General features: G+C 38.0%; 1 protein-coding gene across 6 annotated transcripts in view; it reads left to right on the top strand.

The window, feature by feature from the left end:
- LOC137616684 (F-BAR domain only protein 2) overlaps positions 1–27,832 on the top strand; it is a 184,766-nt gene that overhangs the window by 119,459 nt on the left and 37,475 nt on the right. For 5 of the 6 annotated variants that reach the window (XM_068346631.1, XM_068346632.1, XM_068346636.1 and 2 more), the window contains 4 exons: positions 4,593–4,783; positions 5,346–5,479; positions 15,175–15,243; positions 24,356–24,432. In XM_068346631.1, the coding sequence (XP_068202732.1) occupies positions 4,593–4,783; positions 5,346–5,479; positions 15,175–15,243; positions 24,356–24,432 (471 nt within the window). The remainder of the gene's footprint in view (positions 1–4,592; positions 4,784–5,345; positions 5,480–15,174; positions 15,244–24,355; positions 24,433–27,832) is intronic. The other variant, XM_068346634.1, reaches the window with a different exon arrangement.

A 27,832-nucleotide genomic window follows, 5' to 3' on the forward strand; every position in this document is an offset into this window, starting at 1 on the left:
TGCCGGGTTCCAGCACTATGCGGCTTTCTCCGCAGCCCATGCAGCATGCTCTGCATACCTTACAACATGCTCTGCATACCTTACAGCATGCTCTGCATACCTTACAGCATGCTCTGCATACCTTACAGCATGCTCTGCATTCCTTACAGCATGCTCTGCATACCTTACAGCATGCTCTGCATACCTTACAGCATGCTCTGCATACCTTACAGCATGCTCTGCATACCATACCGCATGCTCCTCAACCCACCGCAGCCCCTCCCACGCACCAGCACTCTGCTTTTGTTGTTGCCAGCTCCCACACTCCGACTGCGGAGAAGGTTGACGATGCACCCGTGGGCCTACACCTCCTACGGTTGTGCGCCCGGCATGGCTTCCTGCTCTCACACTCTTGTTGTGAGAGCTCCTCCACCCATGCACAGTCAACCCTGCCAGATGTATGATGACTCCCACACACAGAGCACTCCGTTGCCGTGCGGGAGCTACCACAAGCTGCCGTGTTTTGACACGGTGTGTCAGCCTCCGCAACACACTGTGGTTACCGCCACTCGCCAGCAGCAAACTAGTCAGGCAGGAGTTGAGGCTTCCCCACACAACTTTGGTTGTTGCCAACTCACAAACTGTCATGCAGTTACATGACGTTGCCTTCTGGTCTGCTACTTATACACCAGTGCTGTATGTCCTCACGCTCCTGTTGTGGTTGACAGTTCAGTTTTTGACAGTTCACAGACTGTCAAGCAGTTTCATAACGTTGCCTTCTGGTCGGCTGCTTTTGCACCAGTGAAACCCTCACTGAGAGAACTTAGCTTTTCTCGGATATGGTTCCTGTAGATGAGAAAGTGCTGTTCTCCCTCCTTCTGATATTCCCTTGAGGACTCTGTCATTTGGAGAGGAGCCTTAAGCTGCTTAGCCTCCTATGGACTTTTATTTAAGCATAACATGCTTCCAGGGAGGGTAAATGGTTCCGCTTCAGTCGCTAACCCCGTCTGTTGCCACACCTGCTCCCATAGACCTTGAGCTTTGTTGCAAGACATGCAGTCCAAGCTTAGTCCTTGATAGAGGATTTTTTTACGGAGTCAGTGTGTCACTGGGAAGACGTTCAACAACCAGCAGAGGTGACTTGTTGTGACGCAGTGCGGCAACCTCAGCAACCCGATAAGGAGTTGTCTGTACTACCCAGACAGTCTAGACAGTTTCGGGTTGTCGCTGTACTTCCTCGCTTCCCCATGGTTGACAGTTCACAGACTGTGCAGCAGTACCATGATCTTGTGTCCGGCTCCGTCAGACGACTGGCTTTTAAGAGCTCCCACAAGTCGTCGCTGTCTGGAGAATCTCAGATGGACTATGGATCTGACCAAGGAACTGGGCCTCCTGGTCAATTTAGAGAAGTCCCAGCTCGTCCCATCCCAGACCATTGTCTACCTGGGTATGGAGATTCAGAGTCGAGCTTTTCGGGCTTTTCCGTCGGCCCCAAGGATCAACCAAGCCCTAGAATGCATCCAGAGCATGCTGAGAAGGAACCGATGCTCAGTCAGGCAGTGGATGAGTCTAACAGGGACACTTTCATCGCTGGCCCTGTTCATCGAGTTAGGGAGACTCCACCTCCGCCCCCTTCAGTATCATCTAGCTGCTCACTGGATAAAGGACATGACGCTAGAGACGGTCTCAGTTCCTGTTTCCGAAGAGATGAGGTCTACTCTAACGTGGTGGAAGAACAGCTTTCTTCTCAAGGAAGGTCTACCTTTGGCTGTTCAGAACCCCGACCGCCGTCTCTTCTCGGACGCATCAGACACGGGCTGGGGTGCGACATTGGACGGACAGGAATGCTCGGGAACATGGAATCAGGAGCAAAGGACACTTCACATCAATTGCAAGGAGTTGTTGGCGATTCATCTGGCCTTGATAAACTTCAAGTCCCTCCAGCTAAACAAGGTGGTGGAGGTGAACTCCGACAACACCACAGCCTTGGCTTACATCTCCAAGCAGGGAGGGACTCATTCGAGGAAGTTGTTCTAGATCGCAAGGGACCTCCTCATCTGGTCAAAAGATCGAAAGCTCACGCTGGTAACGAGGTTCATTCAGGGCGTTATGAATGTCATGGCAGATCGCCTCAGCCGGAAGGGTCAGGTCATCCCCACAGAGTGGACCCTTCACAAGAATGTTTGCAGCAGACTTTGGGCCCTGTGGGGTCAGCCAACCATAGATCTGTTCGCTACCTCGATGACCTAGAGGCTCCCGTTGTATTGTTCTCCGATTCCAGACCCAGCAGCAGTTCACGTGGATGCTTTTCTGCTGGATTGGTCCCATCTCGACCTGTATGCATTCCCGCCGTTCAAGATTGTCAACAGGGTACTTCAGAAGTTCGCCTCTCACAAAGGGACACGGCTGACGTTGGTTGCTCCCCTCTGGCCCGCGAGAGAATGGTTCACAGAGGTACTGCAATGGCTGGTCGACATTCCCAGGACTCTTCCTCTAAGAGTGGACCTTCTACGTCAACCTCACGTAAAGAAGGTACACCCAAACCTCCACGCTCTTCGTCTGACTGCCTTCAGACTATCGAAAGACTCTCAAGAGCTAGAGGCTTTTCGAAGGAGGCAGCCAGAGCGATTGCCAGAGCAAGGAGGACATCCACTCTCAGAGTCTATCAGTCTAAATGGGAAGTCTTCCGAAGCTGGTGCAAGGCCAATGCAGTTTCCTCAACCAGTACCACTGTAACCCAGATTGCTGACTTCCTGTTACATCTAAGGAACGTAAGATCCCTTTCAGCTCCTACGATCAAGGGTTACAGAAGTATGTTGGCAGCGGTTTTCCGCCACAGAGGCTTGGATCTTTCCACCAACAAAGATCTACAGGACCTCCTTAGGTCTTTTGAGACCTCAAAGGAACGTCGGTTGTCCACTCCAGGCTGGAATCTAGACGTGGTCCTAAGGTTCCTTATGTCATCAAGATTTGAACCTCTCCAATCAGCCTCTTTTAAGGACCTCACATTAAAAACTCTTTTCCTCGTGTGCTTGGCAACAGCTAAAAGAGTAAGTGAGATCCACGCCTTCAGCAGGAACATAGTTTTCACATCTGAAACGGCTACATGTTCCTTGCAGCTCGGTTTTTTGCTAAAAACGAGCTTCCTTCACGTCCTTGGCCTAAGTCGTTCGAGATCCCAAGCCTGTCCAACTTGGTGGGGAACGAACTGGAGAGAGTACTTTGCCCAGTTAGAGCTCTTAGGTACTATCTAAAAAGGTCAAAACCTTTACGAGGACAATCAGAAGCCTTATGGTGTGCTATCAAGAAGCCTTCTCTTCCAATGTCTAAGAACTCAGTTTCTTACTACACCAGGCTTCTGATTAGGGAAGCACATTCTCATCTGAAGGAAGAAGACCTTGCTTTGCTGAAGGTAAGGACACATGAAGTGAGAGCTGTGGCTACTTCAGTGGCCTTCAAACAGAACCGTTCTCTGCAGAGTGTTATGGATGCAACCTATTGGAGAAGCAAGTCAGTGTTCGCATCATTCTATCTCAAAGATGTCCAGTCTCTTTACGAGAACTGCTACACCCTGGGACCATTCGTAGCAGCGAGTGCAGTAGTAGGTGAGGGCTCAGCCACTACATTCCCATAATCCCATAACCTTTTTAACCTTTCTCTTGAATACTTTTTATGGGTTGTACGGTCGGCTAAGAAGCCTTCCGCATCCTTGTTGATTTGGCGGGTGGTCAATTCTTTCTTGAGAAGCGCCGAGGTTAGAGGTTGTGATGAGGTCCTTTAGTATGGGTTGCAGCCCTTTATACTTCAGCACCTAAGAGTCGTTCAGCATCCTAAGAGGACCGCTACGCTCAGTAAGGAAGACGTACTTAATAAAGGCAGAGTAATGGTTCAAGTCGTCTTCCTTACCAGGTACTTATTTATTTTATGTTATTTTTGAATAACTAATAAAATGAAATACGGGATACTTAGCTTCTTTGTTAACATGTATGCTGGTCTCCACCCACCACCCTGGGTGTGAATCAGCTACATGATCATCGGGTAAGATTAATATTGAAAAATGTTATTTTCATTAGTAAAATAAATTTTTGAATATACTTACCCGATGATCATGAATTTAAGGACCCGCCCTTCCTCCCCATAGAGAACCAGTGGACCGAGGAGAAAATTGAGTTCTTGTTGACAAGAAGTACTTGAGTACCTGCTCACAGATGGCGCTGTTGTGTACACCCCCACCTGTATAGCGATCGCTGGCGTATCCCGACCGTAGATTTCTGTCGGGCAACAGAGTTGACAGCTACATGATCATCGGGTAAGTATATTCAAAAATTTATTTTACTAATGAAAATAACATGTTACAAGAATTATTCCCTGGTGAAATTTGCAAAGCCATTGCTCTTTTATGGGACTTCTGACACCACTGTATTAGAAAGAATTATTAGCATTAATAATTTTAGTATGCATTATTAAAAGTTATGCTTTGCTCTATCCTATGGGAAAACCTTGAGGGAATATATGATATTACTTGTAGGTTATATTAACCTCACCAATATTCTTGTAGTCATATGAGTTTTTAAAGTTTATAGTTCGTGAAACTGTCTTAATCTTTTTTGCAGTGAAACCAATGATGACTCAGGGACCAAAGTTGCTGATATTATTACACCATCAGTGACAGCAACCACAGATGGAGCAAATTCAACAGCTCATACACCAAGTGTGGATGAAGAGGGTTTTTCAGTAAGACCTGAAGTAAATAAGAAGTCAGGAAATGATAATAGTTTTGATAGTTCTTCAGACTCAGATTCAGGTGTGTGCATCGTGTTGTTTAATGTGCCGAGTCATTTTTTCTTATTATCCTCAAGATTTTTTTTTCACTGAACAAATGTTACACAACTCATACTCTGTATGTATAGGTACTTTATCTAAAAAAAATTAGTATTTCTTTTTATCGATAACCAGTTGACAACCACCTTGTGTGCATATTCATTGATTTTTCTTTTAATATCTAAATGTATTTTCCTTATGACTTATTTTGGTATCTATCTTTTAACTTTGACTCTTCATGTTTCTTTAATTATGCTCATTTTATGTAACTATTCACCCTTCAAAGGACTGATTTATTGACCCTGTAAGGTGTTTAGTTTTATATATCATTCAGACTAACCCATCTGGCCTGCACAATGAAAACAAACAACAGTATCCCTGAGGAAGGGCAAATTAATTTGGCAATTTCTTTATACTTTATAAATGCTGAACAGTGTGCAAAAATGAACTAGATTTTAGTTCCATGTACTGTATGGGATGAACAGTGGCAAATTATTTTCCTAGTATTACATTACTAAAGGTATAATTTTGTATTTCACTCACAGATGCTGATATTGACAGGAAAATCCATGTTGAAATAAAACCAATAAGTAATGGTAATCCACCGATGTCAGCCAGTGTTGATGAATTACGTGCTACCATTGAGGGGATGTCTCTCTCTGCAATGTCTTTTCCCTCTGTGAGTATTTGTGTTCAGAAATTAGTAGTTTTATTACTGTTATTTTCAGTGAAAAAAAGGTAAGTATTTTGAAGTATATTTCTTTTGTAATATAGAGGAATTTTAGCATTTTCTATACACATTATGTAGTACTTCTCATGATGCCAAATTAAATTACAGGAAGCAGTATTATTTTTATGTGGTTAAAATTTTTTCAAGACTAGAAGTACTTATCTATACTTACTCCAATACTGTACAGTTTGTTTTCACGCATTTACAAACTTTTCGTCCTTTAAAGTAGGGAATGTTTTCAGCGGAGCTAAAACGGCCTTTGAAATCATGAACATGGTAGTTTACGTAACGTGTTGACAGCAGGCGAGAATCCCTGACCACCTACCTAGAAAAGACTACTCACTTTTGTCTAAGGCTGTAATGAGTACGAAAGTACTATCGAGTCCTAGTTTTATATTGTTATTGCTTTTAAGTTTAAATATTGATAATGGCTTTGTGTAGAGTAATGAATGAAGGATTCCAAGTGTATATTGAACACTGATTTGGTTTATATAAACTGGCAATATATCCAATTGCTACTTAAGGGCACTTTATTGTTTATAATTATCCCAATTTTGCCAAGTGTAGATTGTAACATCCTATAGATGGGTGTTTGCATTTAGAAACGTTAATTTTGGAGAGCTCATGAATTGCCGGAGATACTAGCATATTATGCTCCTCATGAAATATGCCGCAGCCAAAGCTTATGGGTATGTGCCCCTTATTTAGTCCTGGGGTATATGCTTCAGGAGAAGGAAGAACTCTGATCTACATCTGGAAGGTTTTTTTTTTCCAGGATTTTGAAGTGTGAGCTAATTGCCATGCTCCAGCATGTACTGGAAGCTCTGACATGCAGATTTCCTCAAAATGACCATAGGAGGGTTTGGCCATCTTAAAGTCATGTAGGTATGCCCTCAATGTCTTGAGGAAGTGTAGTATCAATGGTGACACCAGTGATTCAGCAGTGATACAATGCCAGCATTGTCTTTGTCCCCAGTACCATTGACCTCAGATTCCACTCCTTGTTGGAGTAGAGTGCCAGTCATAGAAAGCTGTGGTGCCTGTAATCCTGTACGTACATCCAAGTGCCCACTCTGTGATTAGCTTCATTACCATTGCCTGAGTCTATCATCCCTTTATTTGTCACTCCTTAGTGCCTGTTACCCCTGCCCTGTGCCTATGACCGGCAACCTGTGGCTCCCTCCCAGTCTGTGTTAATAGTGCCAGTGAGTGGACCTGCTGCTTACCTTATGAAAGTGTCCCCCAGTGTTGTGGTTACTGTCAGAGCAACACGTGTGGCTTATCTATCAGTGGAGGTCACTCAGTTCTATTGTTTATAGTTACTCTCTGCTTACAGAGCCTGAGGAGGAAGTTTGAAAGTGGAAAAAGTGTTTCTTTCCCCTTCCTCTTCTTATTCGACCTCCTCTTAATTTTCTTTGTCTGGCTTTGACACTTCTAAGAAGAAATCGTTTAAGCCAAGGTCAGTTAATAGCTCCTGCTGACACCACCTCTCCCTCTGGGGATGGATGACCCTGGGTGGTTCTCAACCAGGGCCCCAAGCACTACCCCCTGGGGCTGTAACCTGAGTTCCCTGGCTACCTAGTAGTCAGATGGGACAGATGTGCATGGCCCATCCTGGCCCATGTCCATCTTCAGTCAGCGTGTGTAGGATGAGCTTATGGGATATCCTTCACCTTCCTACCTGGACTACATTTCTGTTCCTTTACTAAACAGGGTACTGCTGTTCCCTGTGTTGAGAAGAGAGCTTCTGTCGATGATCACCAAGACCTCTATTTCTCTGCCAGCAGAACCTAAGAAGAAAGATGGTAAGCAGGGTTGGAGAACCCTTGGGTGGCTGGTGCTTGTCAACTTTGCCTAGTGTGGCCACTGCTAGGGAGCATCAGAAGAGGTCACAGGATCTGTTATATCCCGAGACATGTAGAACTACTCCCAGGATTTTCCATATACAAGCTATGTCAAGCTCACACATGGAGATTACGATAATATCCCGGGATTCCTGCTTGTCCCAGGACTATATGAAGTATCTTGGGAATGTCTCTGTATCCTGTTGAGATGTGGAAATGGCATGAATCTCGTACAATCTTCAATCCCTGATGATTACTGGGCTGGTCCTGCTTCATTCCCCCTGTACTGAGGGGAGCAGGGAACTCTGAATTTGAATGTTCTTTGTGAATGTTCTCGCACTTAAGTGCAATGAACTGGGCAAGGCAACCTTGTCACCATTCTTCAAGTTGGCCTTGATCATTGGTACCTGTTAAGGTTAGATCTTGCTTGTTGGTCCTAGTTTGAGTTTACAATCAGGTCTGTGGATCTGGGTTCTCTCTCGCTTATGGTCGACCAATCAGGATCCTTCCACACACACACACACACTCCTCATTGAAATTTGTTGTGCCAGAGTCTACTGCATTATCTCCTCGTCGGAGTCTCCATGTGCACTCTGACTCAAGTCCAAAGGCATGTCCTTCTTGGTCCTTGAGTCATTGTCTATGAATCAGGCACAGGACATATTTCACAGGACACTCCAGTTGGCTAACAGCTTTGAAGAGGAGGGATGCTGAACTTTCCAACTCTCAAAACAAGTCAGTCATAGGTTAGCTCCGTTCTTATCAGTGCAGATGACCTCGTATCTCCTTCCAAGGAGTCTCATGTAGGCAACAGTGGAGAGGATGAGAGCTTGGCAGAATTCCCTGATCTGTCTTGTAGTCTCTTTTGAAAGGTAGATGGGAAAAAGCTGACCAGAAACATCGACTCCACATAGAAGTGGGAAAAGATGCAGACAAAGAAGAAGAAGAAGTCTTTTAAAGGCTTTGGCTATTCGAAGGTCTGCGGTCAATCTTCGGGTTTGCCCATGCCTGCAGGGATAAAAATATTGCAAACTTCACTAGTTCCTAATCAGGACCACTTATGACCTCATCCTTTTCAAGGGATTTTTAGCATGCACAACCTTTTTGAAGCCCCCTTCAAGTTTAGGTCAGGAAGGGGGGAGGAGGGAATGTAGAAGGGGTAGATGATGTCAGCGTTCCCCCTCTCTTGCGACAAAAGAAGTAGTAAGTGTCCTTCAGGAGGGGTACTTAAGATGTGGACTCTTGTACCCCTGTTCTCACACACCAATAGTGTTCTTAAATGGCGCTTGACTCTGGTAGTCTCTCTCGGCCACGTAGTTGTTCCATACAGACACCTCCAACTGATATCCCTTCAGTAATTTGAAGGGTTGCTGCTCAACCTTCATGGGTTCCCTGATTCCTTCTGTTCCAGTGAGACATGAGACATGAACCAACCTTCCTTGTGGCTGAAACTTCATTCCCAGTCATGCAACTGTCCTCTGTTTTCATGGGCCTTGCACCTGGGCTTCCTGGTTGCCTGAGGTGTCTGGTCTATGAACTTTTGCACTTCATCATCTTAGAAGTGCAAGTAGTGTTCTAATGGCAAGTATTTCAAGAATGTTTGAGGAAGCACTTGGTTGTGTTGTTGCAACAACACCTTCTTAGTATCCCATGTCAATAAGCAAGGGGGCTCAGTTTCATTCTCTCCTCCCTTTTGCAAGTTGACAAGCAGATGCACATCTGGGCAGTGTACTAATACTGTAGAAGTGTCTACCAAGTTTATTTCTGACAAAGGAATATTCTGGAAAAGAGGCTTAGTTTCCAAGAGCAAGTTGTTAGTGCGGATTGGTACTTACATCCCTGTTTTGTATAAGTCTTCTTAACCTGCAGAAATCACCAGGAATCAACCTCTTTGTTACAGAGCTAATAGGAAGCTGCAGGTGTTATGTTCCCCCATCCAAGACCCATGGGTAGTGTTCAAGGCTTTTCCAACTTCCATGGGATCTCATGGATGTTTACTTCTTACACCCAGTCTGTTCACCAGCTGATCAGCCAATGCTGATAATGCCAAGCTTCAGGATGACCCTGGGTGCTCCCAGTTGGCCACTAAGGAATTATTCATGATCTGTCAGGTCTTTTAGAGATCTACACTTGGACCACCATGGAAGGTGAGCCATCTTCTGTCTCTGTGTACTTCTCCATTTGTTCCCTCTGGAAGGAACACTTGTTTTTGGCCTTATGGTGTTAGCTCTATGGTAATGTGGTCTATATAAGTTTAAAAGGATAGAATGAATGGCTCTTCTACCTCTTTCTTTCCTGTGCTTGGTGGGAGGATGACGGAATAAATACCTTCCATTGACCATCCTGTGTCAGGTATTTCATGCCAGACTGCATCTTCCCTTTTAGGGAGAAAGCTTCGTTCATCGACCAAGTACCAGGTACCAACCATTATTTACAGGCCAGGCACTACCAGCCTACTCATCCCTCTGATGGGCTGATAGGAGGTTGCTTGAGTAATCTCCCTTACTCCTCTATGGCCCCAAGGAGACTGGCATTTCTAGGGAAGAAAAAGAACCAACCAGTTCTATTCTAGGGGAACTTCCTGAGTTCATACCCACCAACAAGTAAGTCTCCCTATTTTAAAGTACAAAAGGTTTGTGTACTCAGAACAAATACTGTAACAGATTTCAAAATCAATTTGTAGTTTTCTTAACTATACAAACCTAAGTCTTTTAAAGTTGAACTTCCTGTGTCAACCATCCCTCTCAGTCCTGAGCCAAACGTCAAAAATTGAGAATCTTTGACAGGCAGGTGAGCTCACCACCTGTCATTAACTACCTCGTTAGCGATTTTGATGGCCTATCCAGCTCCGCTGAAGACATTTGCTATTTTAAGGTAATCAGGATTTTTTTAGCTTGGAAAAATACTAATTACTTTTAAAAGTTTGTTATACTGTATTTGGAAGTCCTATGTTTTTGCTCAAAAGATGTTGCTTTTTCATTCTAGTAAGTTCTTAAGGGATGAAGTAGTGGGAATCAAGTTCTATTTATCATATGTTATTCCATAGTCATTAACATATTTTATGTAAACTTTTCTTGCCACAAATTTCATCATTTCTGTAGTGAAGCTGAATTATATCCAATATTTTGTTTCTAGTCCAATCAGAACTATGTATTTAGAATGGGAAACTAGATGAATAATGCTACTTATGAAATCTTTACCCCCTCTTGCTTTTGTGTAGTGTTATTGGTTTAATGGTTTACTTCTAGTTCATAAGGCATAATAGGTTATAGGTTATCTTTGCATGAGCACTTATAGAAGAGCAAGGATTTCCAAAAGCAAAAATTATTTTTACTAACATCTAAGTTGCTTATGACATATATCATAGAGATGGGTTCTCATAATGATGAATCAAACTTAGTATAGTGCCAAGAAATATCTGATTTTTTGTGTTGGGAAGTTATATGAAATACTTAATATTTTCCAGTGGAAGGAACTGTTGTATATCCAACACACAAACCTCTATAGTATCTAGTATCAAAATATATTGTTAATGGAGTACTGAGTTTCAGCAGTACATGTTAAGGTTAAAGGTGGCTTTTTCAGTTCTAACTTCATCTGAAGAGATGCCCGTCAGATTGTCAGGCGGGTAAGCCCAACCTCCAACCTTAGTGCCTAACCACTGCCGTAACCTTCCCAGTAAACAGCTTAAACTAACTGGCTGAGGCTAAACTCAGTCTGCTGTCCATGCAAATGCCAGACAAGCATGTTACTCCTGCCTAGTACAGTACAAATTGCTCTCTCTGTGAGGGGGTTTCACCCTTGGTGGTCCATTTTTCATGTGTCTTTTATTCGTGGAATAAGTGTTTCCTTTCTCCCCTCCTTGCTTGAAGACAGTCCCTCCATCTCCATCTGGTGTTACTCCCTTAAAGGATGTTAGAGCTCGTCAGTGCTTAAGTCATATTTATGCTCCTCTACATTATCTTCACTGACCTCCAAGTCCATGGACTTGCTTGGATAGACAACATCCTCCATTATAGAATCATAATAGACAGGTTACCTACACTTGTTCTCTGATTAACGTTTCCCGTAGGATCTGCCGTGCAGTGTAATCAGCAGACTAATGATAGTCATTCACAGCGATTAAGAACCTTACAATGGATGGGGAACCTTAGTATTGTTTACCACGATATGGAACCTTATAGTCTGTACAGCGATTGGGATCCTATAATTGGTTTCCAAGATCTTCAACTTTATAATTGATTACTGAGATCAAGAACCTTATGATCGGTTACCTAGATCGGGAACCACATGGTATGGAATGATTGGAATTCACACTCATTGCTTGAGGGTTCATCACCTTTGAGTCACCAGGGAACTAGTTTACCTGTTCCCATGACTTATTCTTCACTGCGTTTCTACCTCCAAAGAGAAGTAAGAAATCACCAAAGCACAAAATGACAAATCTTACATAGTCTCTCAAGACTTGGGCCTTTTCCTCTGCATAGTTACGTGAAATGATTTTCGATACGTGGTACAGGAGCCCAGACTACTACCACCAGTACTCGTTCTTGTGCAAGTTGGAACATTGGCATCTGCCCTTATCCCTCTCTTGCCTCGCAACATTCCAGATACGCTCCAGTGACACCATCTAGCAAGGTTTTCCCACTTGCCAATACTACTCTATCTTGATCTTCCCACAGTCAGAGCCTGGTCCTTGACTGTAATTTTTGGGACTTCAAGGTCTTCTATCGTAGTTGTGCTTGAATCGGAATAGAGCAGGAGTATGTTGGGGGTATTCCTGCGAGGTTGGGAAGGAAACACAATCTTGAAATTAACATAAGTTCTATTTAGAAGGTGCGATACAAGAATTAAATACAACAGGCAGGAAACACGTCTGCCTTGGGTGACGAACGATAATACAAGCACACTGTGTGATGCCCCAAGGCTGGGAAGTACGTTGTTGACATGTCTTCGGGGCATTGCCACACTTAATTATGTAATGGATAACTATGCATAATAACATGGTAATATAATGCATATACACTTATGAGTACATAGGGGGGTGGGTATATTTATTTACAAGAGACACATATGATAAATGAGACATAATACATTACTTTAGGTATGAATATATGTTAATGTCAGTTACTGTAACGGTCTCACATTTTACATATCTACAGAGTTGTTCACAACAGATGATACCTCTAGAATGATTGAGCAGACACCATCTCACTTTGGTAATGATTTCCAACCATGAAAATACTATATTGGTCTAATAGTGTGGGTACTGTCCTGGAGACAGGACATTATCCTAGAGACTTACCATATATATTGATGATCAGCACGCAAGCCCCCTCTCCATCAGGCTAGGGTCATGGATGGCTAGGCAATAGCTGCTGATTACTCAGCAGGTTAACTTATAGGCTCTCTCTAACCCTGCATCTCTAACTCACAAGAATGGTGAGGTTGTGGACACTACAAGAAACTATTGACATTGAATGGGTCTCACATCCCCGTCCAACAGACTGTCAGGCAGGGATGTTTCCAGTTGGCTACCACAGTAAGACATAACTAAATAATACTAAGTACATGATCTCTTAACTGGAGAAGTTTGATGAATGGGCATTCCTTACTCTCAAGGACATCTGTATAAACTGTATTGTTCTAAATACAGGAGGTCCTCTTGCCATGAACAAGTCCCGTTCGTACGATGCATCGGAAGTTGACTAGGGTCAAAAGTTGGATATATATACATAACATACTGTACTTATATACACATATAAATACATACCATATGTGTGTAATATACTTTGAAAAAGAGAGAAGCCAATCCTTTATTATTTATAAATTACTCTACTTTATGTATACAAATACTTGTACCTTGTACAGTAGTGGGCCTTCACTAATAGAGTACTTGTAGATAGATCCTTTTACATGCTCTAGGATGAAATATTTATGCTTGATGATAGTTGTAACTGTAGAACGACTAAGGTATAACATACGACCTATGTTCGTAGGGGTCTCCCATTTTTTGTATCACTTCACTATGTCCACTTTCATTTCCAACGTAATGGCTCTCCTTTCCTTGGATGCATTGCAATCGGAAGAGTCTCCCTTACGCTTTCCAGACATGATGCAAAGCAAAAAAAATCTCAAAAGTATTAAAAAAAGAGCAACACTGAAATCCCTAATTTATGTACCTTTTAGGAACCCCTTCATAATGGCAAATCGTCGTAACTCGAAACTGTCGTAACCTCTTGCGTAAATTTTAAATGGTTTGTCTTTTCTGTATTACCAAAGTGAGGGACTAACATCAAAAATTTTATACATAAAACATTTTGTAATTTCTATTTCTATTGCTTTAAATTTGGATTTAGGATAGGAACATTGCAGTTTTACCATCATCATTTACTTAAAGACCTTTTTCCCTTTAAACTTTAGTATTGTAATTTGGATCACAGAAGCTTAGATAAATATCCACTCGTATGCCTAAATTTGGATGGCAATTGCCTTTTTTGTTATGTTATTAATCTTTTTTTGGTCCAGCAGCAGAAGGGAATGATTGAATTTAGCGGTAAACTTTATATGGAACATCAGTAAGTTAATAAAATTTCTAAATTATTGTCAGTGAGATAGTAAAATATTTGGATTATTGTACTAAATGCTAGTTGAAGGATAAAACCCCTTTGTGAGCAGAAAATGTGATTTATAGGAATTTTATCAAGGTATTTTCTCAGGCTGCTGTCATAAACTTAAGCCTAATATTATTTTCATAAACCTGACATATTTTATTTTGATTTTGCATATGTACTGCTATTTAAAAAAGGCAGTTATTACTTTTTTTGTATTTAAAAGGAAAGACAATGATTACTTTTTTCTATATACTCTACTTATTATTTTGATTAAGAATTTACATTCTGCGTATATTTTGTTTTTTTCAAGTGGTTGTACTATAATAGTGCATAAAATTTAAAGTGAAGCTAGAAATATGTCTTTATTTAGGTCTACAGAGGTGTAATTTAGAGATTCTTTGACCTGCATTAGATTGTAAGAAATTTGTTCATCCACAAATTCCTTGTACAGTATATGAAGTGTGAAGAAGTCATATTGAAACATTTTTAAATCAGGAGAAACAACTCTTGATAAAACATTCAAGCATTTATAAGAAAAACATTTAATGTTATTGTCATATCCATGTTATGAGATATGGCAAAAACTAAATAGCAAACAGGCATTGGTAATTGTGCAATAATGATATGACTTATGTAACCGTAGAGCTTTGCATTCAATGTTATTTTGGTCAATGGACATAGAAGCAAACCATTTTGCCATTTGTAGGCATTTGAAATTACACAAACTAGAATAGGCAGAGTAAAAAAGCTGTAGCAGTGAGTGGAATTTTTTTTTTTTTTTCATTTGCTTGCAAATCACTACAATGGCAGTACCGTATACTGTGAACTCGTTCCCTTTTGAGAAATCCCATGCATTGTTGTCAAGTGGAATGCAGTAGTTAGCTCATTGATTTATTTATAGTGATTTTCAGTGACTTTTTATTTGGGAATTTAAACATTAAAGATTAAGATTTTTGTGGAAATATTTTTTTCTAAGTACTTTCTTTACCATAGTTGATGGGTATTTAAATTAGCATGAATATAAAGAACTCATTCTTTTTTTTTTAGTATTTCTTCACTCCTAGATCTTTGTTGTCATTGTGTTACTTTTAAAAATTGGAAGAGAGAAGGCTTCAGGTGAAATAATCTCATCTCTTAGAAAGTGCAATCACATTTACATTAGCATTCATTGTTAATTCCCAACTAGCCTCGTGTGCCTCCACGCCAGTTAAGCTCAGAAGGAAAGATCAAGATCAGATATCTGACATTGCAGAAGGTAACATGTACAGTGCATGAAGGTTCTGCTTATTCTGATTACCTTTTTCTCGGATTGTCTAGTCCAGTTCTGCATTACAACTGGCTTTCTTTATGTTAAGACATACTTTTCAATACATTTGTCATTTGCCTATGTAATTTCTAAATATGACTGAGACAGGCATGTTTCTATGCTGTGGCTTGTTAATTCTCCTTTGATTTAAAGGAGAGATTTACTCAAAATTTGCCAGAGGCTATTTTGTATTGGCATCAAGGATGCGTAAGATTTATGTATATATATATCTTTTAAACTCTTGCTTTAATACAAATGCTATTAATGATGCATCACATCCAAAGAAGTATGAATGCATTGTGATGTTTTAATGGTAATGTAAGAGCATATTTGCATCTATTAACTCTATTAATATGAGATTTATTCATCTATTCATTTTGGAACTTGCAAGAAATGCTATCTTGGCAAATTTTTAACATACCCAAACATTTAGAATGAGAATGACTGACAGAATGGCTTATAGTCATACTGAGCTGGTGTGAAGCCAATAGTGTATTAATAGTTTATATCGTATAGATAAATCTATGTTTTGTCATCTCAGAAAATTAGATACGATAGCTTGTGTGTATTGCTTAAAATTGAAGGCATGTAAGTACCGGTATGCGCAAATGCTACTGCAAGACAGTTACTGTACTTGTTATTTAGTCATAAATTATTGTGCGATGCATGTAAAAAGTAATCACTTTTCATAACTGAAAATGTTAAATGTTTAATGGCTTGTTTTAAGTTTTATGTACAGTTATGATTTTGTTTTCTTTTAGTAGAATTAATTTATCAAGGTTATTTGAGATATTTCAGAGGCTTTAATTGCTTCAATGATCTTTTGTCTTTTGATTGGTCTTGATGTTGGATTTTTGAAATCTTAATTTTACTCGTGAATATATTCAATGTCATTTGATGGTTTTCTTTTAATTTTTTAAAAATACTTAATTTTAGGAATTTGTTATACTCGTGAAATGCATTATATTATATCTCCATACCAGTGGTCTGATGTGGAGTACCATATATTAAAAAGTATCTTCCTAAATATTTTTGATGAATACAGTATTACTTGTAGGTCACATTGCTAATATCTATGAAGTGTGATATTTTTTATGAATACAGTATTACCTTTAGGTCACGTTGCTAATATCTATGAAGTGTGAGCTGCACGATCCCATTATAAAAGTTGAAAATATTTTGCTCGACCCCCTATAGCCTCCCTTCTGCGAATCACCCAGCCTGGGAACATTCAGCGATATCATAGGATTGAATCTGCACTCTAAGGTTCAGGACCCATCTTATCACCTTGTGATCTCATACTCTACATTGACATGAAGATTCAGTTGCCCTTATATTTTATGCTGTTTATATTTTTATTTTCTGGTTCACATGGTATATCTGGGTGCATTTTTTCATGATCATTTTATTTCAGTATTATTCATGTATGTTATAATCTCAGACATGCATCTTGTATTTTATTTAGAATGATAACAGCTTTTTGGCATATATACGGTACATATTTTTCACCCTCTCATTGTACACTATATAAGGGAAGCAGTCTTATAGGTATACAGGATTGTGTTTTGATGGCATTTTTTTTCTCTTGTCCTTTTAATTTTATTACAGAATTATTTTTTAAAGGATTCGTTTTGCATGATAAAGTAGAAGACTAGCTGCTGTTATAATATGCTGTAGTGATCTGTACTTCTTTCGGAGGAAAGCTGAAGTTCGAATCCCTGTTGGGGATACGTAGTTTTTTTTTTTTTACTGATACCGATTCAGTTAGGATGCTTTTAGAAATTAGAGAAGTTAGTTCTGTTCTCTGTTATCACAAAATTATCATAAAGTTTTTGCTAGAAATGGAATGAAAGTTCTTTTATCCTCACTTTTTTACTGTAATTGTTTTGTTACTATGCATATACAAACCTTATATACTTTAAAATAGGAAATGTCTTCCACATAACTGGAATTGTTAGGGAGGTAATTTACGACATTTGGTGAGTGTGGGCGAGTAGCCCAGCCTACCCGCTTGTCAAAGGATTCACTTTAGTCTTCAGCATAACAAGTAAAAACTAAAAACATACTGTTGAATCCTATCCAAGGCTATTTATATTCTTACATTTTTGGGGTTAGAGTGCTGTGTGGTCACCAAGGATAGGAATTCCAATACGACATAACACTAAAGAAATATTGACTCCCCTTCTCTAGGGTCAGTGTACCATCGTACAAGGTACGGACTTAGTGTGAATAGGGGAGACCTTGCAGCTTCAGGGTCATTTGAATTTGCCACAGCATCTCGGTAGCTGGAAGTCGTCTGCTATGAATGACGTCATGCACAGCATCTCAGTAGCTGAAAGTCGCCTGCTATGAATGACGTCATGCACAGCGTCCCAGAAAGGAAGCAATGCTCCAGTCCTCACCGTTGTACCTATGTCACAACAAACCCTCAACCTTCATTCAATTGTTTGTCGTTGGAGACACAACACATCTTGTGCAATTATCACTTGAAGAATCAAGATAAGTACCTGTAGTCAGGTATTTTTCTTTCTTCATTGTTTATTATTGATGTAAGCTTGTTTGTTTTAATGCTTTCATTCAGGTTATTGTGTTTGTTTGTTTTTGACCTACAGACTTTTGTTGTGTTTCCCATAATTTTGTAATGAATTTTACTGTCTTTGACATTTTGTCTAGTAATGTTTGTTGATAGCTGGCTCCATTTTGATAATTTCATCCATTATCAACAAGTTCCAATTATTACATTGTTATGAATACGAAGGAAGATTCTATTCGGTTATCTTCACCTTGTTTAGGCTAGCATAGCCTCATTGGAGGCTGTCTTGAGAGTTAAAGATGAATATTATTATGTTTAATTGTATTTTAGTCAAGTTTTTGGCTCAGTGTTTTTGAATGGTTGATATTGGCTTCATGTTGATAATCTAATGAAGTAGGATTGACTGTGTATAATGGCTACTGCATCAGTTTATGACTAAATCAGCTATTGATTTTCTCACTGTGTTAGAGGCATAATTGTGGAGCAGAGATGCAGTCCTTTCTGGCCTGTGTATACCTTCTATTGGCCATGTGTTGGAAGAAGTGGGATGCTTAGTTTAACCTTTCCTTCCTGGATGAATACTGCTGCTCCTTCTCTGATTGGTGTACTGCTGCATCCTATGATGAAAAGAGGGCGTCTTTTAAGGTTGTTATTACATCTTGTGCGCAGCAGAAGGCCATGGGTCTGGGGTTGAGGACCCTCAGACCAGTGCTCAAGGCACAAGGTTAGCACTCCCTCCCCACCTCAGTCATCAGAGGAAAGAGTATAAGGTAGCCCTTCACTCTGCCTTTATCGGTGCTAGGGATCCTTCTCTCCATGATGTTTATCGGCCTGGTTCGACTTGAGTGTAAAGATTTGATGTTTTCTAAATTAATTCATAAGATTAGAGTCATTTTAATTCTTTTTTATCCAACTTAGCTTATGATATACTTTTATTACCTAAATGTAGTCAAACTGCCAAATGTTGGGGTTTTTAGAAATTGCTAGCACCATTTGTTTTCACTTTGATCATTTTGATTAGAGGATTGTAAAGTATATACAGTTATATATAGGGTTATGAAATGAAAAGAAAAGGTAGCCTTATGGTCAATCTATAACTATTGTTAGGCCAACAGAGTATGAATGGAGCTTTGTCTAGCTGATTCACAAATGGTTAATTAATAGCATAATGTAGGTATGAGTAAAAACGTATATTTTCCTGGCTTATAAGTTAGATGAATCTCTGAACTGAGTTTGTTTTTAATTTTTACGGGGTAGTTCTAACCTTAATGAGGTTAGGCTAGAAGTCGGATTCATCAGGTTGTTCATCTATATTATAGTGCTGTTATAACCTAGTATAACCGAATATCTGATAGATGATAAGCAAGTGACAACCTATTAATTAGAAAGCATTCTCAGATACATGACTGTAGCCGAATGCTAAGATAGTTGTGGAGAGCGGTTGTTTCCGTCCTTTCCCATTTGGGTATATGGCCATGAGTATGAGGTAAGGGCTTGCCAGGTAGTCTTTCTTCTTCAGAGGTGTTGTTCTCTTTCCATATTTATCTGATATGGGTACTGGAAGGAGAGGAGGGAGGTATGATAGAACCATGTATGGTTAATTAAATCTGTCCTATTTAAGAATTGGTAGGCTCAATTATTGTGTTATTCCCACAACCTTTGCCTTGGTAAATCATGAGGTCAACTATGATATAATTGGGGCTAGGAGTGGAACCCTAGCCTGTCTCACTAAAGTTGAATGTTTTATAGATTGGAACTGGTTTTTGTGGGATCATATCTTTCGGTTAGTTATGTGGACATAGTTATTTGGAGGGATGGAAGATATATGCTACCCCTTTCTGGAGTTAGTTTTATATTAGTGGTTTTCAATTAAAGATTTCCATTACAGATGAATTAAAATAAAACAAGTACATTCGGGTTGGATGTGACAACACAGCCAACATGAAGCTTGGTCACAAGTTTTGTTGGGTGCATACTGATAGTTTTGTTGATTGGAGCAGGGGTTGGGACCCTGAAATGTGTTCCATTAATTTTCAGTGGATAAATTCTGCTCTTACTATGGATACTCTTGTGGAAGACCTAAGAACTAAGGTTGTTTTCCTTCTTTCAGTGTGGGCGATGATTGCTAAGATTGCAAGGATTACTGAGTATTTACCCAGCAGGGATCTTATTAACATTGATCTACCAATTTCAGTGGTTAGGGGTTGTGAAAATGGGGTTATATTAGACCAGGCCCCTTTCCAAGTCTTGGACTTTGGATATAAGGATGACCTATACTCCACTGAGGAGGAAGTCTTACTGTAAGGTTCTTCAGAAGAGGCATCAGTCTCCTCAAAGAGGTATTCCTCAGGGGACATATCTCAATGACCACTTTGCTGTCTGTCGGATCCAATTTAAGGTTCCGCTAAGTAGGTTACCAGTCCGCCGGGATTTGGTAATCTTTGGATTACCTTGGATGCCTCAGTTATAGTCAGAATGGTAGAGGCTTTGATCCACTACCTCTGTGGTCAGCCCACTCAATATCATCAGACGTAACGTATGTTTTCCTTTGTATTTTTTATATGTATATATACTGTTCGGATTGAATATATGCACTGTAGTTTGTTTTTTTAGTCATATTTCCCCATTATTGTGCGATAGTGACCGACGTAAGGTCGAATATAACGCCGTAATGTGGATTTAATTTTTGTATTTAATGTTTAAGGAATAGCGACACGAAGTTGGAAATAACTAAGTTGAATTAACATGAAGAGGGGTGTTACTGTGTATTCTTTTCTTTTCTTTTGAGAGTGTTTTGTTTAGGGAATATTTGATTCTTAGACTTGCAAGAGGTTATTTCATAACTTGAGATCTTAAGTTTAATTTTTGGTTTTGTGATACCAATTTCCCACCAACTAGAAATAATTTTTTATTTTCATCCTTATGGTGTACAGTATAATATATAATACAGTACAGTAAAAAGAATAGGTATTTTTTTTTTGTATATCAAAAGAATATAACATTATTACATTATTTTCTTATTGATATTGAAGTTATAAACTGCCAAAATAATCATCATACATAATAAAATAGTTACAGTGCATGTTATAATTATTGGTGCTATGATAAATAATATTATTCCTGTTATTTTAGTAACTAGCAATAATATTTAAGATAATTTGAATTCTTATTATGTGTGGTAGTCAGCAATGTCACCCACAGGTAAAAGTCATCTAGTTAAAAGAATTTAGTAATCGCATTTGTTTAAATACTGTACTTGCTGGTAAATCAAATTATATCCGTTCCTCTTCCTCATTTTGAGTGGTTTTGTGTGTTTACCTTGAGGTCTATGTTGACTTCAATAGTGCGAGATCAAAAGGTATGGTGAGGTCTGAACCACGGGGTGCTGGTTCTATCATTATATTATGCAGTGATTTAGTTTTAAAGTTGAGAAGCTCACACTTTTTAGATATCATTAATGTGACCTACAGGTAAGCATCTAAATTATAGATTTTATTATGGAAATTCTGTTAATTATAGATTGTTGCAATTTCAATTCAGAACTTCTAAATGGAATTCTTATTTTTTTACATATCCATAATTTGATATATTTTTAAACTGGATGGATGTATATATATATGTTTTTTCTCACTTTTAAAGGAGCATTTGATTTTTTTCAAGCAACACACTTGCTTTTTTGCAACTTGACTAGGGAAGATGTAACTACATGTTATTAGTTTTTGTGGAAGAACTGGAATTTAATCAGTTTATTACTTCATGTAATTTGAGTGCAGATAAGGCTTTAACTGTTTGGAATTATTTTATTTTAATGTCAACAAAATTGACTAAAAAGAAATTGATGTTTTGTGGAAGAGTTCATGATTTTACTATTTAGATAAAGAAATGTAATAATAAATAGGCTGCTGTGTCTTCTTCATTTGTGAAATATGTTAATTTTTTTTTTAATCAAAGGAACTTTCACAGTACAGTGCATTGAAAATTATTCCCTACTTGGCTATGAAAAAAATATGTTTAAAAAAAGATTAGAGAGGTGGCAGTCTCCCTTTCCTGTCAGTAATAAGAAACATAAAAGCATCAGTAATAATGATAGGCCTAAGTTTACAAGTTTTGACTTGAACTGAAAGAATGAGGATCAGGCACACCTGCCTCACACATATTTTAGATTTGCTATCTCAAATCTTAAGGTGTCTAGGTATTCCCCATTAATGTTAATTTCTACACTTTTTTTTATAAATGTCATTTATGTTGTTTCAGGGTAAAACTGATAGAAATAAAGGAGAAATTAATAATAAAAGGAAATGTTACTGAAATGGGAGCAGGGGAGGTTCAGGGTGTTACATTGGATCCATCGTTCTGGTTACTGCTCATTTTTTTTTGCCCACACATACACCGAATAGTTTGGCATATTCTTTCTACATTCTTTTCTATCCTCATACACCTCACAACACTAAGATTAGCAAATAATTCTTCTTTGTTTAAGGGGTTAACTACTATACCATAGTTGTTCAGTGGCTGCTTTCCTCTTGGTAAGGGTAGAAGAGACTCTCTAGCTATGGTAAGCAACACTTCTAGGAGAAGGACACTTAAAAATCAAACCTTTGTTCTCTAGTGTTGGGTAGTGCCATAGTCTGTACCATGGCCTTCCCCTGTCTTGGGCTAGAGTTCTCTTATCTGAGGGTACACTCAGGCGCAATATTCTATCTGATTTCTCTTCCTTTTGTTATTTTGAAGTTTTTATAATTTATATATGAAAGATTTATTTTAATGTTTATTATTCTTAAACTTCTTATGTATTTCCTTATTTCCTTTCCTCTCTGAGCTATTTTCCCTGTTAGGGCCCTTAGGCTTATAACATCCTGCTTTTCCATCTAGGGTTGTAGCTTGGCAAATAATGATAATAATATTAATAATAGTAATCTGTTCAGGCAAAGGAGAAGGAGTATGGCCTATCACTCAATACTGCAGTAGGGAATAAGAATCTTCTCTCTTCCATCTTGTTGGATTTTTTCAAAATGGCACCTTATTACGGTCCCTGTAACGTTTACGCGTTTCTAAGAATTTGAATCGAAAGAGATTGCACTAAATGTTTATCTATATTCATCCTTAAAAGATCTGCCGAAGATTAATGTGAGAACAGGTTTAAGCTTTGAGACTAGAAGGGTCATCTCATAAGTACAAAGGGAACTGCCCCTGGGGCATGTTAAATCATGGTATAGTATGAGGGCTAAAGGGCAAACTGACAAAAATACCGTCTACCAAATCTTTCATAGCAGCCATCACTTAAGCCTTATGCTATATCCCTTTCCAGTTTCCTTTTTTCCATTTCTCTACTCAACTTGAGACTTCTACTATATGTATAACTGTGAGGTTTATCCCCCTAGTTGCCCCGCAATGCTGAATGGTTTTCCTGCCCCTAAAACCAACCATATGACTCAAATTTCATAAATAAAATTATAAATCCTAACTCTATCTTTGAGTGTGCTCAGGTTCTGAAACTGGCTATTAAGCCTGAAGTGCTGATGCCCAAAGTACACTTTTCTCAATTTTTCTGAGTTTGGAGAGGAAAAAAGACTAATATCTCTGCATTTTAGTGTCAACCTGACTTGAGTGTGTTACTGAGGGTCATAATGAGTAATTAGAACCAACCCTATATTTCCATCACCCTTTTTGTTCCCTTTATTTCCTAAAACCATTTACTCCTTATATATCCTATATTCCTTGTACTGTACTTCTTCCTTGACACTTACATTCATGAACTAAGCAGGTTTGCTGTATCACTAGTAATTTAAGGAAGTACTTTATAATTTTAATGCAGTTGAGCAATCTCAATAGTAGAAACAAAACATTTTAAAACCTTTGGTTATATCATTGACCAAGGCGAAGGTTGAAGGCCTTATATAACATGTAACCTTCCCATCCACATGTAGCCACAGTAGATTTTTAGAGATTATAGCAATAGTAGGATAAGTAGAATTACAGAAGTTGTGCCAATGACGGAAAGTTAAAAACAGATGTTCAAACTTTAGTTTTTTTATATTGATAAGAGCCCAACAAATAAGTATTTGATAATGTTCCTGAATAAGGTATTGGAAGTTTTTGTGAGGTGGTGGGAATTTTCTTATATTTGTGATCTAACAGTTCCTGCAGCCAGGTCCCATTTTGAAGCTAATTATTTCAACAGATGATGACATGGTTGAACTTGGTGAAATTAAGTAGAATTTCATGGTTAAAGGTTTTAACAGCTAAAGTTCTGGGAGAAGATGTGTGTGATGCACGTAATATAACTTAATTTTGTTGTATATAATTGTTTTCTTATATTTATGTGTATTATGGAGTATTCCTCATTGGCCAAAATAACCGTAGGAATTCTGAATAAGCATGTCTTCCTCTCAACACTTGTGATTTTTATGTAAAGTTCTACTCTTGTTGTAATTTCTAATAGATTTAATGTATTTTCTCTTCATGTATATTTTAGTATGAAACCTAATTCCTATTACATATATTTTGATCTTGTATCTTTTCTCACAGACGAGGCGAACATCCACAGACGCTCAAGAATCATTCCCTCCTATGAAACGTTCTAATAGTATTACACAACAGCTAAGGTAAGTTGGGTAGATTTTCAATTACTATATATTGTACAGGAATATTTTGTACTTTGTTTCTAATATATGTTATGTGGTAGGGAGTTTTACTTTTATTTCCATGAACCTTCCCTGATGTTCATATTGCTTTTTTCTCCATAAGCTCAGTTTAATCAACATTTACTTGTAAAATATGTTAGAATATTAAAACTTATCCACTTTCTTTCCCTTCAATAAATACATGCCCTTAACAAAGAAATGGAACCTTCTAGCAGCAACTGGTGAGAAGTCCAAAACTCCTGCGCCAGATACTCTTGTCCCCTTCTGTTTCTCCTTCGTATTAGTCATGATCTCTTATACTCCAGATTGTTTACTTACTGAGCATTAAGATGTCTTCCCCTGGTTTTGTTAGTAATTACTGGAGGGAATGTGCATAAGAATTGTCTCTGGGATATCATGATTCTCTTTCCTTTAGTGTATCATTTCAGGAGCAAAACAGCGATTTAGATAATCGCTATGAAGAGTGTGTTTCATTCTCAGCTCCACTCATGGAAGAGTATGTCTATGGATGCCGATCAAGTTAACAGTTCAAAACACAAAGAAAACTTCTTGTTAGTTAACGGGAAAAGCCAGAAGACTATAATAGGGAGGACAATGATAATAACATGACTTCACCTTTGGACAAGACAAAAGTTCAGCCATCTTTCAATAGTGATGAACTTTACAAGCTCTTGACATTATTTCCTTCAGATGTTAAAATTCAGAAGTCCAGTGAATCCTCCTTCATAAGTGGTAATTCTGGTCCTTCCCCCTCATTGCCAAACCCAACTCCCAAAGTTCAATCTAATGTTAATAATATTTCCTGCTGTAACAGTTCTGAAAGTTCGCTGTGCAATACAGATTTGAAAGCCTCATACAAGACTAATTCTTGAAATACTTGAATTCCTTCTTCTGCTAAACCCTTACAATACTGCAATCTTAATCGTTCAGTGGGACAACTAGATTAGGAGGCAGAAACCTGAGTGGGTTGTCTGAATCATAATATCCCTCCACTTAGTAAAGTAAGCTTTTCTAATCAGTCTCATATTACTGTAATTCTGTGGATGGCGTGGCATATGATTCCCTTAAATTCTGATGGGGTGAACAAAGTTTCAATAAAGTTGGTAATTTTCATCATGTTTCAGACAACAGTGTATACCATTTGGTTTACCTTTACATAAACCAAATACATGGCTGACTAATTTTTCATTTTGTTTTTCTCCAATCTCAAATGCTGCTTTCCTTGATGCCAAACAGCTTGATCATAGTTTGTTTTCCCAGCTTCTGCTACACTTTGTTGCTTAAGTCTAACAGTACAGTGTATATTTCCTTGCCAATCTTTTCTCCTTAGCAAGAAGGGGTAAAACGTAATAATATATCCGTCATATTCTACTTTATGTCATTCGTAACAACTACAGCAATTGTGTACTAACTTCAAAAGTTGAAATGCAAGGAAAATAGCTGTCATTATGCAAATCTGTTGTTCATAACAAAACAGCCGTTTCTCATTTGGTCGTTTATAGCCATATGTGTTACTAATGATACTTTTATAACTTTCTTTTGCTTTTTTAACTTAGTGTACTAAAAATAGGACTATAGAGATGGAGGAAAAGAGGCAAGTGTATTATAATTTGATCTCAAAAAGGAACTTGCATGATACTTGATATACTTTATAAAACCATTTATTTTTTGGTGGGTGAAAATATTTGGGTCACACACTATGGGAGATCGCTGGTTACATGAGTATATGCGTTAATTTTTTGTCTTTTCTTTATCTGTAATAAGTAATTGATATTGTTTTCCTTCTATGTCTAGCTTGTTTGTGAATTGGTTGTGGTTACTTTGGTGATATATTAGGAGGCTTAGATTGAGTTTAAGGCTTTTTATAGGGTCACCATATCCGGCAATAGAAAAGTCTTGAGGGTCCTGGTTAAAACGACTTTTACAGTACAGTACCATCAAAAACGTTTTGCCTATAAGGGTCCGTAGAGAAATTGTGCTGTACTTTGAAAAATATTGCAAAACAAATACATTTTAATGAAGTATTCAAAACTTTTGAAAAACTAGTATCACAAATGTACTCATCAAAGATGCTACTGTACTTTCTTTTTCATTAGCAATCATAGACTAGATTTAATGCACCATTTTATACATGAAAACAGTTTGTTAGTCTGTAAAGAAATTGTTATATTTTTCGATAAGAATCATGATGGTAATTTGTACTTATTTTTTTATTAATTTTGAAGGTTTTTTTTTTTTTAAATTACCATTTTTTATGGTTTTTATGGTTGATCCCACATGATTGCCATTGAAAATATGCAGGCCTAATTTTTTAGTCAAAGGAAAAAATATATATTTTTCTCACTGATATTTGGAAGAAAAATGCTATAAAATATGTGAAATGAAGGCTATTGATAAATCAATTTTCCTAGAGTATACAATAATAAAGCCGTTTTCTTTTGTTAGCTGACTGATGACACCCTCTCATCTCTTCCACCTTAATTCCTATTAAAAACATGGTGGTTCTTTACTTATATATGTACAGAAGAAAGTACTTTGTAAAGAATTTTGTAAAGAATAAATATGATAGGATTTATTATAAACTTATGATAAAATCAGCAGTACAAATATACTGCTACTTTTACTCTCATCATCATTTCTTATGCATATTGATGCAAAGGACCTCTATCCCATAGTTATTTGCTAGTGCTTAGGATATTAATCACATCTTATACTTAAAAATTAGACCTTGTAATAAAATTTGTATATTTTTAAGCATAGTTTATCAATACTTTTATATCAGTTTTTGTCGTTACCTTTAGGTGTTTTTTCAAAACCAACAACTATAAAATTATTTTCCCTTGCTTTTAACAGTTTACTGATAATTCCATTGGAAATAGGTGCATTAATTGTGCTATCAAGAAAATGCACAACTATTTTCCCAAAACAAATCTCAAAATGCATAACGATATGTCTAATATTGAATCTATTGAAACCTCAAACTTCTTTCAGTGTTTTCTTGTCAGCAAATTATGTTAATTTAGCTGAAAATTTATATAAAAAAGTTAAAGGTAATACACACAACATAGGTTATAGAATGCATATGTATAGAATTTCAGATATATTTTTCTTAATTCTTGTATTCTGCTTATTCAAGCACATATATATATATATATATATATATATATATATATATATATATATATATATATGTGTGTGTGTGTGTGTGTTATAACCTAACAAATCTTTTATGCAGTGTAAAAGCCTTATTATTATTTATTGCTTAGAAATGTGAATCATAGCCTATAGTTTAGTGTTAGTGGTAGCCTTCAATGACCGGATATGCTAATTTTCTCTTTTTTTAGTGACATTTGTATATTTT

This window comes from Palaemon carinicauda, chromosome 22, assembly GCF_036898095.1.
Source record: "Palaemon carinicauda isolate YSFRI2023 chromosome 22, ASM3689809v2, whole genome shotgun sequence".
NCBI classification, from domain to species: domain Eukaryota; kingdom Metazoa; phylum Arthropoda; class Malacostraca; order Decapoda; family Palaemonidae; genus Palaemon; species Palaemon carinicauda.